This window comes from Penicillium robsamsonii (genome assembly GCF_028829455.1).
Source record: "Penicillium robsamsonii strain IBT 29466 chromosome Unknown utg000003l_segment0_segment0, whole genome shotgun sequence".
NCBI classification, from domain to species: domain Eukaryota; kingdom Fungi; phylum Ascomycota; class Eurotiomycetes; order Eurotiales; family Aspergillaceae; genus Penicillium; species Penicillium robsamsonii.
In genome coordinates, this window is record NW_026643221.1 from 4,622,432 (window position 1) to 4,643,414 (window position 20,983).

General features: G+C 49.9%; 11 protein-coding genes across 11 annotated transcripts; 8 read left to right on the forward strand and 3 right to left on the reverse strand.

Annotated features, from left to right (window-relative positions):
* Positions 1–212: 212 nt before the first annotated feature.
* Positions 213–692, forward strand: N7447_006490 (uncharacterized protein; the record flags this gene model as incomplete). Its single annotated transcript, XM_057230752.1, has 1 exon — positions 213–692. The coding sequence occupies one exon, from the start codon at positions 213–215 to the stop codon at positions 690–692; it is 480 nt and encodes a 159-aa protein (XP_057085842.1).
* A 1,443-nt stretch (positions 693–2,135) lies between these two features.
* On the forward strand, positions 2,136–3,008 carry N7447_006491 (uncharacterized protein; the record flags this gene model as incomplete). Its single annotated transcript, XM_057230753.1, has 1 exon — positions 2,136–3,008. The coding sequence occupies one exon, from the start codon at positions 2,136–2,138 to the stop codon at positions 3,006–3,008; it is 873 nt and encodes a 290-aa protein (XP_057085843.1).
* A 524-nt stretch (positions 3,009–3,532) lies between these two features.
* On the forward strand, positions 3,533–4,921 carry N7447_006492 (uncharacterized protein; the record flags this gene model as incomplete). Its single annotated transcript, XM_057230754.1, has 4 exons — positions 3,533–3,571; positions 3,629–3,730; positions 3,791–3,934; positions 3,995–4,921. The coding sequence occupies 4 exons, from the start codon at positions 3,533–3,535 to the stop codon at positions 4,919–4,921; spliced, it is 1,212 nt and encodes a 403-aa protein (XP_057085844.1).
* Positions 4,922–5,818: 897 nt separating this feature from the next.
* On the forward strand, positions 5,819–6,614 carry N7447_006493 (uncharacterized protein; the record flags this gene model as incomplete). Its single annotated transcript, XM_057230755.1, has 2 exons — positions 5,819–5,924; positions 5,974–6,614. The coding sequence occupies 2 exons, from the start codon at positions 5,819–5,821 to the stop codon at positions 6,612–6,614; spliced, it is 747 nt and encodes a 248-aa protein (XP_057085845.1).
* Positions 6,615–8,063: 1,449 nt separating this feature from the next.
* Positions 8,064–8,942, forward strand: N7447_006494 (uncharacterized protein; the record flags this gene model as incomplete). The annotated part of the gene is made up of 1 exon (XM_057230756.1): positions 8,064–8,942. The coding sequence occupies one exon, from the start codon at positions 8,064–8,066 to the stop codon at positions 8,940–8,942; it is 879 nt and encodes a 292-aa protein (XP_057085846.1).
* A 987-nt stretch (positions 8,943–9,929) lies between these two features.
* On the forward strand, positions 9,930–11,293 carry N7447_006495 (uncharacterized protein; the record flags this gene model as incomplete). The annotated part of the gene is made up of 3 exons (XM_057230757.1): positions 9,930–10,227; positions 10,296–10,535; positions 10,638–11,293. 3 exons carry the CDS (start codon positions 9,930–9,932, stop codon positions 11,291–11,293), a joined length of 1,194 nt encoding a protein of 397 aa, XP_057085847.1.
* Positions 11,294–12,247: 954 nt separating this feature from the next.
* med8 (RNA polymerase II mediator complex subunit MED8) lies at positions 12,248–13,097 on the forward strand (the record flags this gene model as incomplete). Its single annotated transcript, XM_057230758.1, has 2 exons — positions 12,248–12,372; positions 12,473–13,097. The coding sequence occupies 2 exons, from the start codon at positions 12,248–12,250 to the stop codon at positions 13,095–13,097; spliced, it is 750 nt and encodes a 249-aa protein (XP_057085848.1).
* A 198-nt stretch (positions 13,098–13,295) lies between these two features.
* Positions 13,296–14,252, reverse strand: N7447_006497 (putative monosaccharide-P-dolichol utilization protein; the record flags this gene model as incomplete). Its single annotated transcript, XM_057230759.1, has 2 exons — positions 13,296–13,562; positions 13,626–14,252. 2 exons carry the CDS (start codon positions 14,250–14,252, stop codon positions 13,296–13,298), a joined length of 894 nt encoding a protein of 297 aa, XP_057085849.1.
* A 167-nt stretch (positions 14,253–14,419) lies between these two features.
* On the forward strand, positions 14,420–16,021 carry cox10 (protoheme IX farnesyltransferase; the record flags this gene model as incomplete). The annotated part of the gene is made up of 1 exon (XM_057230760.1): positions 14,420–16,021. One exon carries the CDS (start codon positions 14,420–14,422, stop codon positions 16,019–16,021), a length of 1,602 nt encoding a protein of 533 aa, XP_057085850.1.
* A 436-nt stretch (positions 16,022–16,457) lies between these two features.
* On the reverse strand, positions 16,458–17,394 carry N7447_006499 (carbohydrate esterase family 5 protein; the record flags this gene model as incomplete). The annotated part of the gene is made up of 3 exons (XM_057230761.1): positions 16,458–16,820; positions 16,919–17,106; positions 17,169–17,394. The coding sequence occupies 3 exons, from the start codon at positions 17,392–17,394 to the stop codon at positions 16,458–16,460; spliced, it is 777 nt and encodes a 258-aa protein (XP_057085851.1).
* An 898-nt stretch (positions 17,395–18,292) lies between these two features.
* N7447_006500 (aspartate--tRNA ligase MSD1) lies at positions 18,293–20,475 on the reverse strand (the record flags this gene model as incomplete). The annotated part of the gene is made up of 3 exons (XM_057230762.1): positions 18,293–19,411; positions 19,471–20,189; positions 20,265–20,475. 3 exons carry the CDS (start codon positions 20,473–20,475, stop codon positions 18,293–18,295), a joined length of 2,049 nt encoding a protein of 682 aa, XP_057085852.1.
* Between the last annotated feature and the right edge of the window lie 508 nt (positions 20,476–20,983).

Sequence of the window (20,983 nt, forward strand, 5' to 3'; positions counted from 1 at the left end):
GTCACTCATATGACTGTGGCCCCTTGTAGATATACCAGGTATGAAAGGTCTGTCCTATTTGTTTCTTCCTGTTGTTTCTGTTCCTTTCTTCTCTTTCACACTTACTACTTAGCTTTTCACCTAACATAAAACACTTTTATCCACCCAGATCTTTCACCCCAACATCATACCATCCCATCTTCACATCTACCAACAAACAAATTGACTTCACCATGGCCCAGGAAATCGAAATACCAGAGGCCCCGGCCAAGCTGACAGTCAAGCTCAAGCTTAAGGGTCCTGTCAATCTCGAGGCCGAGACCCTCCAGGGAATTGAGTCACTTCCCAAGGCCAGTAATGAGAAGTTCTTGCTTACTATTCTCGAAGACACCAAGGTAGGCCATCTCTCACTTGGTACTGAACAATGGATTGTAGGTTATACTAGCAAAAGTTCACTACAGATTGACTATGAGGCCGCGGCACAAAGACTCGGAATCAATAAAGCCACTTGCCGGATGCGGTTGATCCGCCTGCAGCAACAGCACGGATTCAAGAAAGTGGGGGCTAAGCGCACCTTACGGGACAAGAAGGGAGCCGCCGATACCAACAAGAAGGTTCGACCTACCATCCAATTGCCTGCCACCATCGACGAGGTAGATGCTGTGGAGGATGGGAAGAAGGACACCGACATGAAGGAGGCCACCGAGAACTAAAGAGGACTACTTTTGACTACCCAAACAACAAGTGACAATGGTGAAATTTTGGCTCTCACGTCACTCGAGTCTCTCAAAATCATATCCACATGACGGCACTCGACGCAAGATTCGAGTCCACTGTGAAATAAACCAGGAAACAAATTCAATCTCCTAGGTCTTATGAAGATAAGGCAGGACCTGGAAATTACATTGAGCATTGATGATCTCTCTCTCAGCCCATCTCTCGATCATTGAATCTACACCTAGTTTCTTCGTAATCATCCACAAAGTGTAGATTCCTAGTGAAGACCACCTCTTAACGACGAGTTGTCTGGCTTTATGTATATGCATATCGTTTCCAGGGATCACTGCAAGGAAATATATTGTTCTAATCTAAGCACCGGGAACGAAGGTAGGAAAGGTAAGTATCCCGAGATCACTTGCATTAGTAAGTTCATTTTCATATTAGTGAGAATTCTAGGAATTCTATAAATATCGCTAATTAGCTGGATTTGGTCATGGTGTGTTACATTCGCCCTGCATATGTATAGCGTGGGCTCAAAAATAATAAACGTCAAACAAAACAATGCAAAAGGCATCGAAATTTATAAACAAAACTGGCAGAATTGTTTTCCATCCGTTTCAAAACGAGAATGCTCTCAATACATTTTACAAAGAAGTTAGAATATATAGTCATGAGAAGACAGTTTTGGAAAATAGTTAACGGATACTTCCCGAAGATACTTTATGCCGGTAAATTGCAGCTAATTAATATCTATTTTAAGACCCAAAGTGGCCGATATGCAAACTAATTAAGGAACAATAACCCCTGTCAAAGCACAGACAGATCTTCGCCTGCATAACAACTCGGCGGTAATGCACAAGCCCTATTGGCCATTGCTGTCAACAGCTACAATGAAGAAGATCCCCAACATCCGGGACAAAGCGCTTTCGACATCACAGAAAGCGGCACCCTGGTGAAACCAAGCTTTATATCCGGACGCCTTCCGCCGAAATGAATGTTCTTTTTCTGTCTCTCAGACTGGCTTGAAGTCCCTGGCGGACTCGCACTTGCTTTTATTTGCTTTTGCATTCTTTGTTATTTTCAGCGTGTCTGTTTGCAAGGATTGGGTTCACTGGCCCCTCAAGATCCTTGTTCGTCGTCATCCTGGCCACTACCCAATCCGTGGCTTTCCCACTGTTGGTTTCTGGATGGTTGCAGAAAACAGGAGATTTGCAGTGAAAGTCACCAAAATCCTGTTGCTCTGCCGACTTGCAGATTTGTCGGCAAGTCCTCGTCACCGGTTGTCTGCTGGTTCTCGTTAGAACATATCAACCCTGTCCATATATTTCCCCGCTCGATTATTACTCTCCCCTTTAAACGAATGTCACCTTTTGTTTTTGCTGGGGGCGATATAAGAGAAGTACGAGTCGTTATCACACAACCTTTTCACACACGTCATGGAGGGAATCACCAACAGACCTCTTTCTCTCTTCCGCAAGTCGGACTCTACAAAACCTCTCCATACTCGATGGGGGGATGTGTCCATCTCGGTGCCCACAGATGGCTCATGGAATCAGTATGACAATCCCCATCGACCAGTCAAAGAGAGATCCTCATACGGGCCAGGCTATGTGCCGGACTGCTCTCCGCAAGACCCCAAACCCCTCCTGGTGAAAGAAGACGACCAAGACGACGACGACAAAAGTGTCTGCAGCGAAGCTTCAACTAGCTCGCGGCGGAGCTCACTATCTCTCGGGGGCCTCCGACCGGGCCGGCTTTCAGTGCGCCTCGCCTCGCGTCCCAAACAGCTGCAAGATGAATCACAGATAGACAGACACGCTCAGCGCTCCGAGCAAAAGCGAAATGAGTTTGCATATCGACCAATTCAACAAGACTACACCTCCGAACTAGTCGAAAATACCACTCACCCCAGCAATCGCTTCAAGTACATTCCGACCAATGGACGGTACCTTGAAAGCTCAGGGGCTGAGACTCCACGCAGCCAATCTGTCAGCTCGCCCCGCACCCCCCACTGGCGGCGCAGCTCGGTCCCCGAGTCGAGTGATCGGCGACACAGCGGTCGTGATCGCGATCGCGATCACTACACTCCGAACGTCCGAATGAGCACCTACCGCGAGGATGATCGTCGCAGTAGTCTGTATTCTACTAGTATCGGTGATAGTTCGGACAACTCTGGTTCGCGACGAAATTATGGGCTGCCCCCTAGACGGCGGACATCACCTTTTGTCGCGGCTGATCGTAGGGCTTCCACAATCTCGAAACCTCTGGCAATGGCGATGGTTCCTGATCCTGATAATCTCTATGAGTAATGTGGCTCGTTTCATTTCGGCTGTGAGATGCATTTTGATTTTTGAGCATCATTGCACGGTGTTAGCTGGGTATTTTTTGGTGGTCACTGGCCTTCTAATAGCGCCTCAGAATGAAACCATTTATTTTCTTTTCCAATTCAATTTGCGTTTTGATAACAGTAGCTTTGGTAAATCTTATTTAAAGTTTAACTAATTATGGATTGTTTACTTCATGGAAACATTCGACCTTGATCTTAGCCCTCCAGTGACATACAAATGCAAGCACTTCTAAATAGCATTCCAACTGGTGGACCTTTTCACCATTCTATCATGGAACTGATGTCTTGGTCTCAGCGGATCCTGAGTACTTTACCGCATGGGGCGACAGTCTTTCCATATATCACCATGACGGCATATCAACGTCTTTTGCCTCTGCCAATAGAAAATACCATGTAGGCGCGGCGATTTGAAGCAATTTAAGTGTTGAATTGAAACATAGCACACCCACTATAGAGAAAGGCTATCTCAATATCATCTTGATTACAATGGCAGACGCAGTAGTCCAACTTCGGTGTGGTGTCAAAGCAAGTATACCCTGCCCAGATATTCTGCATCAATACTAATTTACCCTGAATTAATAGAACGACGACTGGGGAAAAAAAGGAAAAGATTCCATTGTAGCTCAGCTATGGTCAAAAACCCCAAACAATGCAGCGATTGACGACTCTAAGCATTATTCAGAAGTAAGCTTCTCGTCCGAAGTATTGACTACTATAAGCACAGTCATATTGATTTTTCACCAGATGTGGATGGGCATGTACCCTTCAAACCCATCCTATCTGCTTTATACAGGAGAGCACCTGGGGGAGTACCTGAAGAAACACCCCGAGCTAGTGGGCAAGTCTGTCCATGACCGCTGGGGTCCGGAGATCCCATTTCTGCCCAAGGCAAGCACAAAAGCCAAGGCTCTTACTGTGTGGCAACATAGATAACTAACATTGATCCAGATTCTATCTTTCAGCAAAGCCCTGCCCCTACAAATCCACCCCGACCTGAAGCTCGCCGCCCAACTGCACAAAGAACACCCCGAAAAGTATGGCGACACAATGCACAAGCCGGAGATTGCAATCGCACTCTCGAAATTCGAGCTGTTCGCCGGCTGGAAGCCCCTGAAAGACATACAAGCCCTATTCGAGTTGAACCACCTGGCAAAGTACATCCCCAAAACAGGACAATTCAACGATGAGACCCTACGCCAAGTATGCAAGTCTCTACTCAGTGCACCGCCGAAAGAAGTCGCACAGACAATGAAAGACCTGCAAGCCATACCAGAATCCCACTTTGGAGTACACACCTACATCCCCAGCCTACTCGGCCGTCTAGCAAAGCAATACGGCGAAGGAGATAACGGTAATCTAGTCGCCGCCCTTCTGATGAACTACTTGACTCTGGGCCCGGGAGACTCCGTCTTCGTTCCCGCAGATAGCATTCACGCCTACTTGGAAGGTGATATCGTGGAATGCATGGCGCGGTCGGACAACGTCATCAACACAGGGTTCTGTCCGGCTGCAGATCGCGACAGTATTGAGTTATTTGGGCAGGCTTTGAGCTTTGTACCTCATAACGCAAAGAATGCGCTGCTGCCACGCAGAAAGAGTGACAAGGAGATGAATGGTAAGACAGATGTCTATGCGCCGCCTATCAGCGAATTTTCTGTGCTGTGTACTACTCTTGGCGCTGGGGAGAACGAGACGCACAAGGCCATTCTTGGGCCGAGTCTGATGATTGTTACAAAAGGTTGTGGTCAGATGAAATTCCCTGATAACCAGACCGCTGAGCTAAAGGAGGGATATGTTTTCTTTGTGGGGCAGGGTGTTGCGCTGGATTTCGTGACTGACAAGGGCATGGCTGTTTATCGGGCGTATGCGGAGTAAAAGACCCAGGTGGGCATTTTGAGTGAGTCATATTTGCGATGAAGGCAATAGATACAAATTGTGTGATATCTCAAAAAAGGAACAAAAGGAAACTTGTGTTCTGAATATCGGGGATTCGAAAATTAATGTAGGGCTTGCGTTGGCTCATATTGTATGCGGGCGTTGAAGCCCCAACTGTGAAGTTTCCATATTCGGTAAGAGACTTGATAAATCAAGGCGTAGAGGACCATGAACATGGACAAGAACATAAACACTACTCAACCCCCATCACACTCATCACACCTTGTAGACCTTACAACCATTTTCATTGAAGTATAGTTGCATTAAAGAGGAATATCATTTGCTAGTTGCGAGGCGCTTTTCACGAACCAGTTAATGTATAACAACACTGTTGGTGGCGGCGAATACATTGATGTGATTACTTCACAGATGCAGCCGTTTTAATTTAGAAATTAAGGCGCATTTACAAGGTTCTAGCCTGCCGGATTAGGTGGCTTATGCAGGTTAATGCAGGTTAATTGAACTAATGCTGGCTAATTTTGTCGCTTTTTGGCGTATCTATCTATAGATCTATAGCTAATTGATACTATCTTTATTTTTCCCCGCGAGTCGCTCAAAATATCTTGAAACAGGGACCGTGTGTCAGGATGGGACTAAGCTTCGCTGGTCCGTTTCAGGGTCTTATATATCTATATCCTCGCTTTTCAAAGCATGGATTGTTCTTAGCATCGGTTCACAGGATTGGGGCTCAATTCTAGAGTCTTACTCCTGATACAAGTTCGTGGAGGGCAAAGCTGTCTTGACTCCAGTTCTTTGCTTACTCTGGGATATCTATACCCTGCATGTCCTCGCTCTGGAAAACGCGTCGCCGTTGAATTATCCTTCACATACTGGGATATGTCAATTAATTATTCGATTGCAACCCGCTCTGATAACAACACCTCTTCTCGAACCCCTGTCATTATCATTAGCGCAATAGCAGGCAGCCTTATCTTCTTAGCAAGTATGCAGCCCAAGCCGCAACCTCACAGAAGCAAACTAACCTAAACCAGTGGCTGGAAGCTTACTATATCTCTTCTCGCGCAAAGAACGGGCCAGAAGGAGAAATGCCCAATCCGATGATTTCTCTCCTCTTGAACCGCCACCGGCCTATAAAACGGACGAACTAGGCACACCCAGAGGTCTCCACTCCCAACGCCGGCCCTTGTCCTCCTTTGCGCCAGACTACAGTCGCCAGGCCCAGCACGCGCAACAATACCAACAGCAGCTATCTCGCCCTTCATACGAACAACCCCCACCATACCCCACACTGCCAACATATGATCCATCACGATACCAACCTATTCGGCCAACGTCCATGGTGGGCGATATTAACGCCCACACCTATACCTATAACCCCGCTCATGCAAATCCGCATCCTGGTCCCTCTTCCCGGTTGAGTGCAGTTCATTACAGTGACGCTAGACTAGCCACCTCCCGACCAGTGTCAATGGCCGACTATGGCGCTCCGATTGGTCCCGTAGCTGTTCCAACTAGGCCGAGGCTCCAGGCAGCTATCCCACCTCCGGAACAGGATAGACAGGAACGCAGGGACAAGAGGGAGAGGAGTGCATCGGAGCCAATGCTTTCAGCCCAGGGCGTCCCAAAACAGCCTAAGCCCGTCTTGTCGCGGCTGATCACCAATTTCCGTTGAAGTTGTGACAGTGGCTTGGGCTTGTTTCTTGTTTTTACGACTATCACGACATGGCGTTTTCTTTTTGGAAAATGCGACTGGGGGGTATTTGTCATTCAATTTATTTGTTTTATTCTTTCTCAAAAATCAAATCTTCTAACTGGTGAATATTACTCCGTTATAGATAAATACTTTATAGTGTACAGAGTAGATCATTGACAGACACCTGGCCTGTGCTATGCTCTCCAATATCGTCCCGGGATTTCCCTTTTCACACCCTCAGCGCCTCTCGTTGTTCCTTGATATATCCCTGGCCCAAACGCCTCGGTGGCGGACCACACCTGGTGACTTACTAATAATTTAGAAAAATGTAACCTTTGAAGTACCTTTGTGTTCTTGCAATTTACACGTTTGCGTGGACTCGACTGTGAATATCCTTCAACTCCACTTCATTGCAGGGGTTCAGATGCGTCACAGCGAAACAGTGCATTTACGCATTTTTGTCTCGACAGGAGCCTACCCCCTCTTTTGATCCCTGTCCTGGTATTTTCCATTTCTAGTCACCACCGGCTAGGTAGAGAGGAGTTGGTTTTACCGTGTCTATCACGCATGTTATTGGATCACTCCTGAATTCGAGACAAACCTGCAAGTCAGATTACATCTCCGATCATCTATCGACGGTCTTTGTTCTTGAGTGTAGATCTTTGAACAAGCGCCGTGCCAAGACGACGAACGACGAGGATGCATTGATAGAAACACCCTTTATGCAATCTATGGCCGACCCGCGTCAAGTCCGTCAAAACGCAAGTTGACTGCGCCGCAACTCATAACTGACTATCTCCCTCGCTGAGAATGACCGGGGGGCGCCAGGGATTGTAAATTTCCTACCCCTCCCACATGCGTTGCCTACGTACGCTGCAGCTATGGGAGCTTCTCATTTATGGCTCGCCTAGATCATTTAGCGGGCCAACTGTTGGCTCTTCTTTTTCTTTTTTTTTTTTTTTTTCCTCGAGGCGCCGTTGTTTGTGCGAGAGACACACTCTTGATTCTTAGATTCCGCCCCCGGGGGCCACCAGCAGAGGGGTACCAGACCACCGGGTTGCCTGCTGGGTCTCTAATCACTCGCCGGATCAGTTGGTTTCCAGCACCATCCCCGGTCAAGCACTTCATTTCAGAAGATCTTCGCTGTTTTTGGTCAACCAACGGATATGCAGTGGTTGGCTAGTGCGCCTCCATGGACCTCTCGTTTTGATATAACGTCAACACGCGCGAGCGATCTATCTGCCTTGGTCACTTTCTCCCTGTCTCCCTTTGTTCCTCCGTCGGCCGTACTTGACTTGTTTCCCTGGGGAGAAAACCCAGGCTCTCTATGGGGAGGTTGATAAGTTCTGAGATGAGCACCGCATCCGGGAGTGATTTGTCCTCCCTTCGGTATATTTGATTCCCGAACGCGCCACCACTCCAGCCCCCATGATTGATTGCTCAAAGGCTATGGCGACTTTCATGAAGAAGTTCAAGAGGAAGCGGAGAGTGTCCACAGAGCTCCACTCTCGCTGGGGTGATGTTTCTATTACCTATCCTACACAAGGGTCCTGGAACCAGTGGAATCACCCTTCTGGTTACACCAATAAATCTGCAAGGACCTCTGAAGAAAATCAACAATATCTCCCGGCTGGTCCATTACGCCGGTCGAGTTCTGGCGCCTCGAGCAAACGATCGCGAAGCATAGGCACCCGAGAACACCAAGTGGGAGACCCTCCGCCATTTCCCACTGGATATTTCGACCAAAACATTCGGCGTCGCAACGGAGACTCGCACACACCGCCATCTCATACACCACCTGGTCAAGGACTTGGCCTTGGTGATCTAAGCGGTGGGCCACATCGCCGACCCCCAAGCTCTATTATCAATGACGAATGTACTACGGATGAGTCTTGCGATGAAGAAGAAGAGAAAGAAGAACGAGATACTCTGGGCCCACGAATTCAATTAAGCCCTCGAGAATACAGCATGGGAGATGTGTCTCACACACCACGCGACCTTCCCGAAGATTTTGATATCCCAGCCAAGTCTCCTCCGCTCTCTGTGACCTCGCGCATGCGCCGTTGCAGTTTACAAAGCTGTGCAACAGAACCCACAACATCTATATCTGGTGGCATCAACTCGAGACGAACGAGCTATACCGCAGCTTCCTCTATCTCTGCCCCCTCTATGCCACCCTCCACACCTCGCGTTGCGTACACCCCGAATTCACCTCCCCCAGAGAAAAGATACCCTCCCCGTACAAACCGGGAACCTGAGGCTGCGTCTCAGGAAATGGTACCTTCGTATGATGAGCTCTATGGTTGATATGTCCTAAACAAATGTTCAACTAGAAGTCTATATGTGGCGGTGTTTTTTATTTGGTTTTTCTATATGTAACAGACCAATCAGTCTTGTTCAAGTCTTGTTTGGAATCTGTGATCACCCGTCGATTCGAATTTCCTTAATTTTGCATGGCGGCTTTGTGCAATTTCAGTTCGTATAATTATTTGAGCGAAATTTCAAGGAAATTTAATCTCTCCATACAATGTACTTCGTAATGTACTTCGTAAGCATAATGTCTACGGGTTGAAAATCCGGAGCCCTGCCTACTCCCGGCCCTAACAAGAGGGGGTTCTCTTGGCAGATCAAACCTTCGAGAATTACTTTTTCTCTTTTACCAAAGGAAGCCGACACCCGTCTCCGAATAGGTCCTGGGTTTTGCGATCTTACTCGGAGGGGGTGAACATGCGATTGTCCGTGCATCATGCAGCCTGGATCACAGTCACAACCCGCCCTCTCACCAATCAATTATCAAGATTCGTCACACTCTGTACACCTGCAGGATATCCACTGCAGGATGACGGGGCGATCACTCCATCCCCACCAACCGTTTCTCGATTCCCCAACCAAAGGTGCAGTTAAAAACCAGCCTGTAGGCGGCGTTCTCTAAGCGCTGAGGACCAACGCTGGGAATGTGCTTGATTCGATCCGCACATCTTTCCTGTTGCTTCACCCAAGCATTAGCAGCTGTGCAGGTGCTGGGATTGTTCGGCCCTTCCCTGCCTGCGAGCTCAGCCGACTGAATTGCTCCACCCGGTCATCACATCCATACGGAACGGAGTAAGAGCTGCTGGCAGTGAAAAAAAGAAGCTTTCCCGCCTTGGGCAAAAATCTCACAGTCCAGATTTACAATTTACCGTTTCTCATGCGAACGTGAGATCGACCCATCCGGCACTCTGCCTATTGTCCTCCCTCTTCCTTGGCGGTCGCTGTAAGAACAGTTGTCGGACTCTCTGTTCACTTCGGCTCATCATGTTCGGGCTAAGCGATGGCAGTTCAAGGTCCTCCAGGATGTTGGCTTTTGTCGCGGCTGTGATCTTGCTGAATAGCTCGGCTCCAGTGGCTTTCGCATTGAAAACCACACCAGGTTCTCCCTGCACAGATGTGTGTGGTAAAACGACCAACACTACATCGTCCGAGATTGCGTGTTTGGATCAATCGTATGATAAAACCTCGGTGGGGAAAAGTTTCGAAAAATGCATCTCCTGCCAGTTGGACAGCCAGTTCCACGATATGAATACCGGGGAATCGGACGTGAACTGGGGGCTCTGTATGTCGTACCACCTTCCCGATATCGCAGATTGCGATTTGTCGCTCAGCTCTAACCAACTGAATCAGATAACCTGCGCTACGCTTTTTCAACCTGTGTGTTTGGATCTCCAGAGTCGGTCTCAAATGTCTCTTCACCATGCCCAGTCGCATGCGATAGCGTGCGTGTAGCAGTTGGAACCCATCTTGAAGACCCGGACACATCGAATCTGAACTCGTGGTGTGAAACCAAATCGTTTGCCGATAATGTCGTTGACGCCTGCGAGTTCTGCTATAACTTGACCTCCACCCAAGTTTACATGGCAAACTGTACGTATGCCCTGCAAACCATCCCTGTGTTGATGCGATATCAGCAAATCCTAAGCCAAGTGTCATCAAAAGAAACCGCAACTAATCATCATCCAAATCCAGTCCTCGAGTCCATCCGCTACAACTGCCATTTCAAGACAGCAACGGGAAAGCCCTTCAACATAGCCCCAACGAGAATCTTCAGCCAATCCCTACTCCCCTCTAGTTTGTCTCTCACAACGCCCGGCGCGAAACATTCAAACCTGAATCTGGGAGTGGTGATTGCCGTTCCAATCGTAGGATTTCTAATCCTCGTCACGGCGCTCACAGTGTGTTGCTTCTTCTTCGTCCGGCATCGACGCAGAAAGGTTGGCCGGAGCCGCCAGTCACCTCAAATGTACAACCGCTGGCACGAGGCATCCGGTGCCTCACCGACCAGCGCGCAGCTGCAGCAGCAAGTCTGGGCTGAGCAACAGATGTATAACTCTGGCGTGTATGGGCACGGGTTAGGCTTTGGCTTTATTGATAATGATGGCCGCGGACAGGAGCTTGCGTATGGCCATGCACAGGACCAACAATATCAAAGCCAACAGTACCAACAACACTATCAGGGTGAGGATAAGTCAGGTGTCTCCCAGGACATTATTGAACAGCCTGGTCAACAGCAGTACCAGCAACAGCAGTACCAGCAACAGTATCAGCAGCAGCAGGATGCTCAGGTTCAGGATCACCCTCAGGTCTTTGACCCAGATCAAAAGCAAAAGGACCCTCAGTGGTAGCGATGGTTATGACAACTTGTACCTGGTTGTGTTTCCTTTCCTGTTGAGCATAGGTGAAATGGCTGTGGATAGCAGAGTCAGTTGGTGACTTGGATGTAATGAGATCAGGATATCAGCTCACCTCATTTTTGACGGCGTTTGTGCATTTTGGGTTCTTGTTTTTACGGAGTTGTTCTGTTCCAGGATTGTGCCGATATATCCCCGACATCTTGCAATGTCTGCATTGCTTAGTAGTATAGCCAATAGTCAAATGGAGAAAAGTATCCACTGCAAATGCCCAATGAAGTACAATAATCCAAAACAAAAGAGTGAGAAGGAGGCGCAAAAGAGCAGCACCAAATATTACCGAAGGGCGGCGGACGACTTAAGTACCCATCGTCGCTAACCGCTCTACCTACATGTACACACATAACATCCTAAAATAGCATTGACAAGCCGTCCAGCAATGCCAACAGCGGGACAAGCTAAGCCGACGCAAGCCTGTCAGATAATACGAGATGATCGGCCATGAAACCTCTGGACGACAGCGTCTTGTGTTCCAGCGCCGCTGCAGATTGGCCCGCTGGCCCTGCAGGCGTTTCAGCACGCACCGCCAAGTGTCCAAGGGCCCAATGAGGAATGAGGTGGTTGACCTCGAGGTTATTTTTGGATTTGTGGACTTTTGACCTTGGAGGTTTGAGGGCTTGGTGCTTGGTGCTTGGTGCTGCTTATGTTGTAGGAATATGGGCGGTTTAACTTGAGTGCTGTCACTTGTCTGCCCAGGTATGGAGTACATCGCTTGATATAGAATCAATCAGCTGAAAAAAAATTCAAGTTTCCCATAAAAATATTGACAATGTAGTGAAGACGAAATTTAAGAAAATTGAAGTAAGAGCAGTCAACTGTAAAGGCGGGCCCGATCTACTTTACCTTATCCCCTCACGGAGCTCTTTGACCTTCCACTCTCAACTAGCCATGTCCAACCTCACACAAGAACAAATTAAAGTCCTCGAACAATCGCGGCAGCGTCTAGTGCAGCTCACCCGCTCACTAGGCTCGCTGATCGCAAGTCTAAACCAAAGTGATCCTCTTCCGCCCTGGTAAGAGCTACCATCCCACCAATCCGACACCAATCCGATCCCCAGACCTAAGCAGTCAAATGTAATGATTATTCAAAACCACCAAACTAACCTAAACCAGGACCTCCCTCCAATCCCAAGCAAGTATCATCTCCAACAACCTCATCAGCGTCTCCGACCAACTCTCCGACCAACGCGACCTCCTCTCCAACCTAGTCGCCTACCCAGGCCCAGAATACCCGGGCCGAACACAAGCAAACACCCTCGAGCAACTCCTCCGCACAAAACTCGATCCCCGCGTCGAAGACTGGGTTGCGCGCGGTCGTGCAGCTGGCACAGAACCCGCCGCAGGGCCGTCGTCTAATTTCTCCTCCGACCCCAATGCTGCACACAAACTGCTGAGCGAGGCAGAGCTCGCGGAATTATGGGAATGGGCGCCGCTGGAGGCGAACCAGGAAGCGCGGCGGAGGAACTGGGGCGGGAATTTCACGCTTGAGGAGCGCGAGGCTGGGATAGAGAATGTTGTCACTGGCTTGAGGAGGAAGTTGGAGGATGATGATGAGTCGGAGGAGGAGAGCGACGGGGAAGAAGGAGATGGGGATCAGATGGATGTTGTGGGTGTTCAGCGTAAGCCTGGTTCTGCTGAGTTGGAGTTTAAGATTGCTCCTCATCAGCCGCATCCTGTGCAGCCGTTCGTGCCGCTTGACCTTATTTTGAGATATATGACTACTGGGCGTATGCCGTAGTCTCGCGATCTCTGGAGACTTGATGGTCTTGATTCGAGGCATGTGGCCTGTGTTTACGGTTCTACTTGATTCACGGTTTTCCATGAATATAATTTCTCGTAGTTCGTTCCTCCAATTGCATGGTATAAAAAACGGACGGCATTATTATTGTTTTAACCAACTCGAAAGAAAATCCAAGGTAAACAGCAACTAAGCTATCTAACCGCGTCGGCGGGTGGTGGGTGTCTTCACGCTAGGTCTTGGGGACGCTCCCGTGCTCTGAGCTGAGGGTGCCTTCCCAACGACCTTTGCGCGAGGAGCAGCTTTCTGCTTGGGCGCCGGGGAGTTCCAGTACCAGAGCATCTGAATTGCGAGGATCACATTGAGGGAGAAGCCGCCAATGAATCCGTAGAGGATAAACTTGTCGTCGACTTCCTGGAGGGTGGTGAAGATTCGGGACATGGATCCGAGGAGGTAGTTGAACACCTGATTAGAAAAAGTAGTTAGTGGCTGAACTGAGATCACGTTAAAAGACAAAGACAATCGTACCGTGAATGCGCTAAGCTGTCCGGTTCCTCCATTGCGCCAGATGGTATAGATTTGAGGAGCCTTGCTAGCAACACCCAGAGCACCCGCACCAGCCTGTAGGTAAGACATAGTCTGCGCATCCACAAGAGTCTGGTCGAACAGCAGCGCATAAACGCTGGCAGCTACGACAGCAATGAAAGCTGCGGCTGCGGCGGAGCGTCCGGCATAGTTCAGGACCAGAACACCGATGGCGATATCCTGGACGGCGATGAGAGCAGTCTCGCCATAGGTGCTGAATGGGAACTGGTTGCGCACACCGTACGAGAGAGTGATGAGCAAGCTGGCGGTTTCGAGGGCGTAAGACACGAATGAGACACCGGCCGATGAGCGGGAGTTGATCAGCTTCAGGATCTGCGGGATCTTGACGACTGCGCTGGCGCCAACAATAGCAATGCCGAGGGCCTTGGAAATGGCGAGTGATGTGCAGGCAGGGTCCTTAGTGACATCGAGGTCAACCAATAGTGCGCCGTGACAAGATTTCCCAATCAAGGACACAACGGCATCGTGCACTGGCTCCGGAATGGCCGAGACAATAGGAGCCAAATAAGGCTGAAGAGGCGTTATCACTGATTTCTGAATGGTATCCATTTTGAGTATCGAATAATCACTGAAAGGAGAGAACAGTGTTGAAGATCAGGCAATGCCCAGAAGAACAATTGTTGACATTCTCAAGGTGAACGGATGTGGCCCGTGCACCGCCGGGGAAATTCAACTTCTCTCGTTCACTTTTCTTCCTTCTGCATGACCGACCCGCCATGATCCCTCTGCGGCCATCCCTTCTACGGAGGCCTCGAGAGGCAATTGTGTGCACACAATGTCTCTTCGGACCTCGTTTTGTGCGCCCCGAGGGCATTCGGGGGTTCCTATCGTCCTCGAAACGGCGGACCGGGACTGCGGATGACCAGTCCCCTTCTGTATTCCACAAATCATATTTCTCGGCCAATCGATTCAACGACGGATCAAATAGCAAAGGTGGTTTGCTGTCTTCACTTGCGTCCTCGAATGCGAAAAGTAAACCAGCCGCTTCATCTCCCGATGCATACGCCAGTCAGGTCAACTCGTCTACAACAGCATCGTCCGCTGCTGCGATTGCGACAGGAGCAACACCACAGGAACTACCACATCGGCGGCGGAAGCGCCTGAAGGAAGAAAGCAATGCTACCGGACAACCAGAACACAGCCTCCCACTGGATGCCTCGGCGCAATTGTCGAACTTCTCATCCACACTCCCCACTACCTCCCTCCGCCGCAAGTTGGCTGCATTTCTCGCCTTGACGAAACCACGACTGTCCTTCTTGATCGTCCTCACCACCACCTCTGCATACGGGATGTACCCAATCTCGTCTCTGCTCGCCCTCGACCCGGCCATGACCCCGCTCCCTACACTTTCAACTTCAACCCTAACTTTTCTATACCTGACGGCGGGCACTTTCCTGTCTTGCTGCAGTGCCAATACACTGAACATGATGTTTGAACCCAAATTCGATGCACTCATGTCCCGGACGCGTAATCGCCCTCTGGTTCGCGGACTTGTCTCGCCCCGCGGAGCTCTGCTCTTCGCGTTTGGCACCGCCGTTGCAGGTCTCTCGCTCCTTTATATCGGGACTAACCCAACAACCACCGCCCTATCCGCCGCCAATATCTTTTTATATGCGTTTGTATACACACCATTGAAGCGAATCCACGTTATCAACACCTGGGTCGGCGCCGTCGTTGGTGGTATCCCACCACTCATGGGATGGATCGCCGCAGCAGGCCAGACGGCGACAATGGGTCATGACACATGGCGTGACATGCTCTTCAGCGAACAAAGCATTGGAGGATGGCTGCTAGGTGGAATCTTGTTCGCCTGGCAATTCCCCCACTTCAACGCCCTGTCTCATCTGATCCGCGATGAGTATAAAGCTGCCGGCTACAGGATGTTATGCTGGGTGAACCCAGCTCGCAGTGCTCGGGTTGCTCTGCGATACTCTCTTCTGATGTTCCCCATCTCCATTGGCCTCTGGTGGGTTAATGTCGTTGGGAGTGGTTTCCTTGTCGGTAGTAGTGTCGCCAATGGCTGGTTGGTCCATAAGGCATACTACTTCTGGCAACATCAGGGTGCGAACGGCACTGCGCGTGGCCTTTTCTGGGCCAGTATCTGGCAACTGCCTATTCTCCTGGTCGGCGGCCTAGTTACCAAGAAGGGTCTCTGGGATGGCGTTTGGAGGAATATATTCGGACAATCCGACGAAGAGGATGACGAGTATCTGTACTACGAGGATGAAGAAGAGCCTGAAGGTGAGAAGGCTAAGGCCCAAACGGTTGCATCATCCCGTGCACAATCAATCCAGACAAGTACTTTGTCCACTGCATGAGAGTGCGTGAACCGCAGTTTCCCGTGCTGGATAGCTTCCAGTTTCATTCATCTGGTGCACTGGGCTATCCCAACTTTTCTATTCGAACCTCATTTTGGTTCTGGGATTTTTGTCTTATAAAGCGGTTTGGTGTGGCGTTTCTTTTTTTTTTTCTTTTTGACTTTGTATAACACCTGTCCTATATGGAATGCATGCAGATCTTTTCATTCTATTTTCTTCTCTTTCTGCACTTTGACGGCATCCCATAATCTACAAGCTACTTCCCTTGGACGCAAATCTGCCAGTCTACACATTCTCATCTGTACTTATCGAAACAGAACCTTTAATAGGTGATGCACTAACCCTGACTTTCTCAAATATACACCCGACATTACTGATATCATTCGAAGCACCCACTCCACGTCATCGCCACTACCCACACACAGACACCATCAACCTATGAAGAAGTGGAAACTCCAGCAGCTTCAACCAAAAACTTCGCAGCCGCCTCGGCATCAGTTCCATAAGTAATATGTGCCATCCCATTTGCCCCGTTCAAGCAGACCGGGTCACCGAGGTGACAGAACTCCTTAACTTTACCGCTGGCAAGTTTACCGACAGACTGAGTTTTCAATGGGTCACCAAAAAGAACAGCAGCGGCAATCTGCCCGGCAGCGAGGCTGTTGGCAGCATTGTGGACGACCATCGCACCCTGGGAGTATCCACCCAGCAAGATCTTGGTCTTGGGGCACTGGCTGAGAGCCTGCTCGACGAGCTTGGCCATCACGGGGCCGCCGCTTGCACCCATCAGTGCGTTGCCCTGTTCGGATGAAACGTTAGTTCATAGGCCGGTTTGTTGATCTCGACAGCAGTACGCATAGCTAAGTCAAGTGCAAAGAGCGAATGGGGTTCTCATACCGCTGCATCCGCTGGGTATGTCACACCCTGCACGGTGACCTTGTCGCCGGTCAGGGACTTCAACTGCGTGGCGACGGGGGGTCCAACTACCGAGCCCATATTACCCATCTCGGTAGTTCCGCGTGCAAAGATAAATGTGAGCTCCTTGCAGCCCTCATTATTCGTCACACCGTTCTCGGTTGAAGAGCCTAGAAACAAACGCTTAGGATTGTATTTTTAGATACTGAGGCTGTTTGATAGGGGATATTACCCAACCCGGGGATACTGAGTCCACTGCCCGACGAGCTGGCCGAGGAGCTAGAGCTGTCGGAGCCACTGCTAGACCCAGAAAGTCCTGGGGTGAGAGACTTCCACGCATCCAATCCACTGCCGGTAGCACTGCCGGAACCGAAACTGGGCAGCTGGCGGTTTTCGATGGTGCGAGTAGGAGCCGCAATGGCAATACTAGCCAAGGCGAGGATGATAGTAGACTTCATACTGAAACGAGGGAATTGATATAAAGAATGGATCTGAGAGACCAGCTCTGCAGTGTAGAACGAGTGAATGGATGTGAGACTAGAGAGGAATGATTCTGTGAGTCTATATATGGGAAGATCTCAGCTTTTGTATTCGGCACTTCTCGAGTAGAGTGGATAGCAGGGCATACTCGGGCAACCTCGGTGGGATCGCATGGTTCGAGGATGTCTTAAACCAAATTTTGGTGAAACGGGGACCCTGTTTCATCCTACCAACCCTGTAGAATGTACATTTTTTTTTAGTAACGAGTACTCCATATAGTTGGAGAACGTAGCCCTACAAGTGATCTTCAATGGATCACGGGTTTTCCCGCCTGGGTGTACTGTACTCCAATCCCAACGTGCGGATCATCAGATAAACCCCTAATTATCTTTTGAAATATAGCGTATAGCTCTTTATGCAAGCATCTCTGGGACATCTTCAGCCGAGTGATCTATAAACATTATGTGCGGAGATGTATCAGATCTAACAAAAGTCCTGAGATCCTGAAACCCACAGGATTTTAGGGTTTGAGACAACAGAGTTCTCAAAAATGAGAAGCACCAAATCGGGAACTTCGGCCGACAGTAAAGGTACCTAAAAAAATTGTCACAATGCGTCAAGAATACTACTCTCGGAAATCATATCAGGGGGTTCCTTTGGACCGAGTTCCACTGGCAGTTCAACAACCCCCTGATATGTACTCCGCAATGTACATTGCGCGCAGTTTGATCAAGTTGATTCCGAGAAGAGGATAATGTTATAGAATTTCCTAGACAAATGGCAATATAACCTCGGGTATAGTACATCAGTATGGTACAAAATAGATCGTCCACAAGGACAATGTGATATACAATCGCCAGTGGCGCCGGTCAACATCTACTTTCTCGATTGCAGGTGATATGTCTTCAATGCCTCCTCGGTCATGGGACTTGGGGCCCCAACCATGGCATCATCGCCCCCCTTGCCAGTCTTGGGGAACGCGATCACATCACGCACGGACTCCTTGCCGAGCATGACAGCCACAAGTCTGTCAAAGCCCAGGGCAAGACCGGCGTGAGGGGGACAGCCGGAGCGGAGGGCATCTAGTAGATGGGAAAAGTCGGCCAACCGCTCAGCTGGCATTTTCAGGATATCACGGAATATGAACTCCTGTACTGCTGCGTCGTGGATACGGCGACTACCACCGCCTAGTTCTACACCATTCACGACGATGTCGTAGTGGTCAGCCACCGCCTGGGTGGGATCGGTGAGGAGGAGGTCGACGTCGGCGGGGGTCTTGGGTGCGGTGAAGGGGTGATGTGTGGAGGAGAAGCCTGCTGCACCGCCCTGGCCGGGCTCCGAGTCTGAGGAGGGGGAGAAGAGGGGGAAGTCGACAACCCAGAGGAAGTCAAATCCGGTCGGGGCGGGCTTGAAGCCTGTTGAGACCGAGGCTGCGTGCAGCGCACGGCGTAAATCGCCAACGGGGGTTGAGCCTCCAGAGAAAGGAGCACGGGGGCGTGCCTGCAGGATGATCAGATCACCGTGGTCGGGATCTAGTAGTTCCTCGACTTGCTCGGCGGCTTCAAAGCCGAAGGGCTGTAGTCCGCAGAGAGGCTGCTTGCTATTGTAGATGAAGACCCCTGGGCCTCCGTCTGGGTTATTGTTGAACGGCGCGCCCGCAGGGGAGTCGAGGAACTGGGTAATGAACTTGTGGGTTTCAGCGGGATCATTATCATTCCCTTCGAGCTTGAAAGCCTCTACAATGGGATTGGTCAGGCCAGAAATCTTGCCGACTAGATCCACGGGGAGAACATGATCAAGTCGAATGATTTCCATCCCGTATCTCGTGTCCGGCTTGTCAGAGCCATATTTGGCCATGGCTTCCTGGTAGGAGACTTTGCGGAATGGGCCCTCCGGGGCAGGGTCTTTCATCAACGACGACCAAAGTCGGCGAATGACCCCTTCCACGGTGCGCATGACGTCGCTGCCTGTTGCGAAAGACATCTCCATATCAAGCTGTAAATATTCAGTTAGCATTTACCACCCATCCTCAAAAAAACAATAAAAGTTCATACCTGAGTAAACTCGGGCTGTCGATCCGCGCGCAAGTCCTCATCCCGGAAGCAACGCGCAAACTGATAATACCTTGGCAAGCCACTAGCCATGAGGATCTGCTTGTACTGCTGCGGGCTCTGCGGCAATGCATAAGCCAGCCCTTCCCTCCGTGTAGGCACAATGAACTCCCGTGCTCCTTCTGGTGTAGACTTGAATAATAGTGGGGTCTCAATCTCCACAAACGGCGGTCGAGACTGCTCCTCCAGCTCTTTCTTGCAAATATTGTGCGCGCGGGCACGGAAACGCAGGGCTTCGCGCAGGTCTGCATCGGACCGCAATTGAAGGTATCGTTGCTCAGGTGAGAACACCGTTTCAGGCGTCATAATTAGATCCTTGGGAAAGTCGTTGAGGGGGTGAATTTCTTCCAGTGCGAGCTCCCAGAGGTCTTGGGCTGGTGTGTTGTCTACCTCTGATGGCTTGGTCTTTTTCTTTTGAACTATCCCGCGCACAGCCACGGGACTGTTCACGTTCACGGTCTTTAACTGCTCGAAAGCATCGTTCTTCGCGAATGCAACAACTTGTAGGCTGTGTTGCAGGGTGGGATCGGATAGGCGCACGAAGGATAGTTTCTTGGACAGATCTGCGCGGGGTCCAAGGTACCCATGCAGTACTACTTCCGTGTTTGGCTCGGCCTGTGCAAAGAATGTTTCGAAGTCATGGGTGGCAGGAGGGAAGTCCACTGTAGGGCATCATATGTTAGTTAACGCCCTCTCAAAAATGAAATCCAAGTTTTCAGCAGAAGATATCCACATACCAGCCCGCTTGTAAGCCTCCAGAAAAGTAGGAAGCTGTTTAGGAAGCTCCTCCTGTCCCAAACAAGCCCGAGCATGGAACTGCCGCGGCGCCTGAATGGGGCTATAACATTTTCTGGGCCAAGCGGTTGATCGACCCCGCAGAAGATTCGAGATTTCTATGTAGCTGGATCTCAACCGCAAAGAGCGGAGCTGCACGGCAGCGATTGGCATATTTTAATTGTTGCGAATACAATTGTAGCCAAACCGGAAGAACGCGAGTCATCGGACAACCTGATCATTAGAACCGGCAGAAAGCCACCCCGCCCTAGAAGCGGACTAGCGCCCGCAGAAATAAAAAGCGCGGGATTTTCGCTCGTCCGTTTTTCTTTTCTTCTTCATCCTTCCAAGTTTTATACTTGTGAGTATTCCTCGTCCCAGTCCTTTCAATAGGCATTGCATTTTTTTGATCGTTTTGCTGACTGTTTCCCAGAATGATGAAAGCCTAGTGTGTTATATATGAGACAGTCTCTGCCCTCTGAGACGTGCGGCTCTCTCTCTTCGGGGAGCTTAAGGGCTGTACGAATCGAGGGTAGGGTATGTGATATATGCGTTCGGCATACCAACCTTGTTTACATGACGGACGCGATGAAGGCATCTCTGATCCCATTCACAAGACTTGAAGGTGTGACTGACCATTGGCTTTTGGCCAATGGTTTTGAGGGTTTCCCTTGAAGCTGGA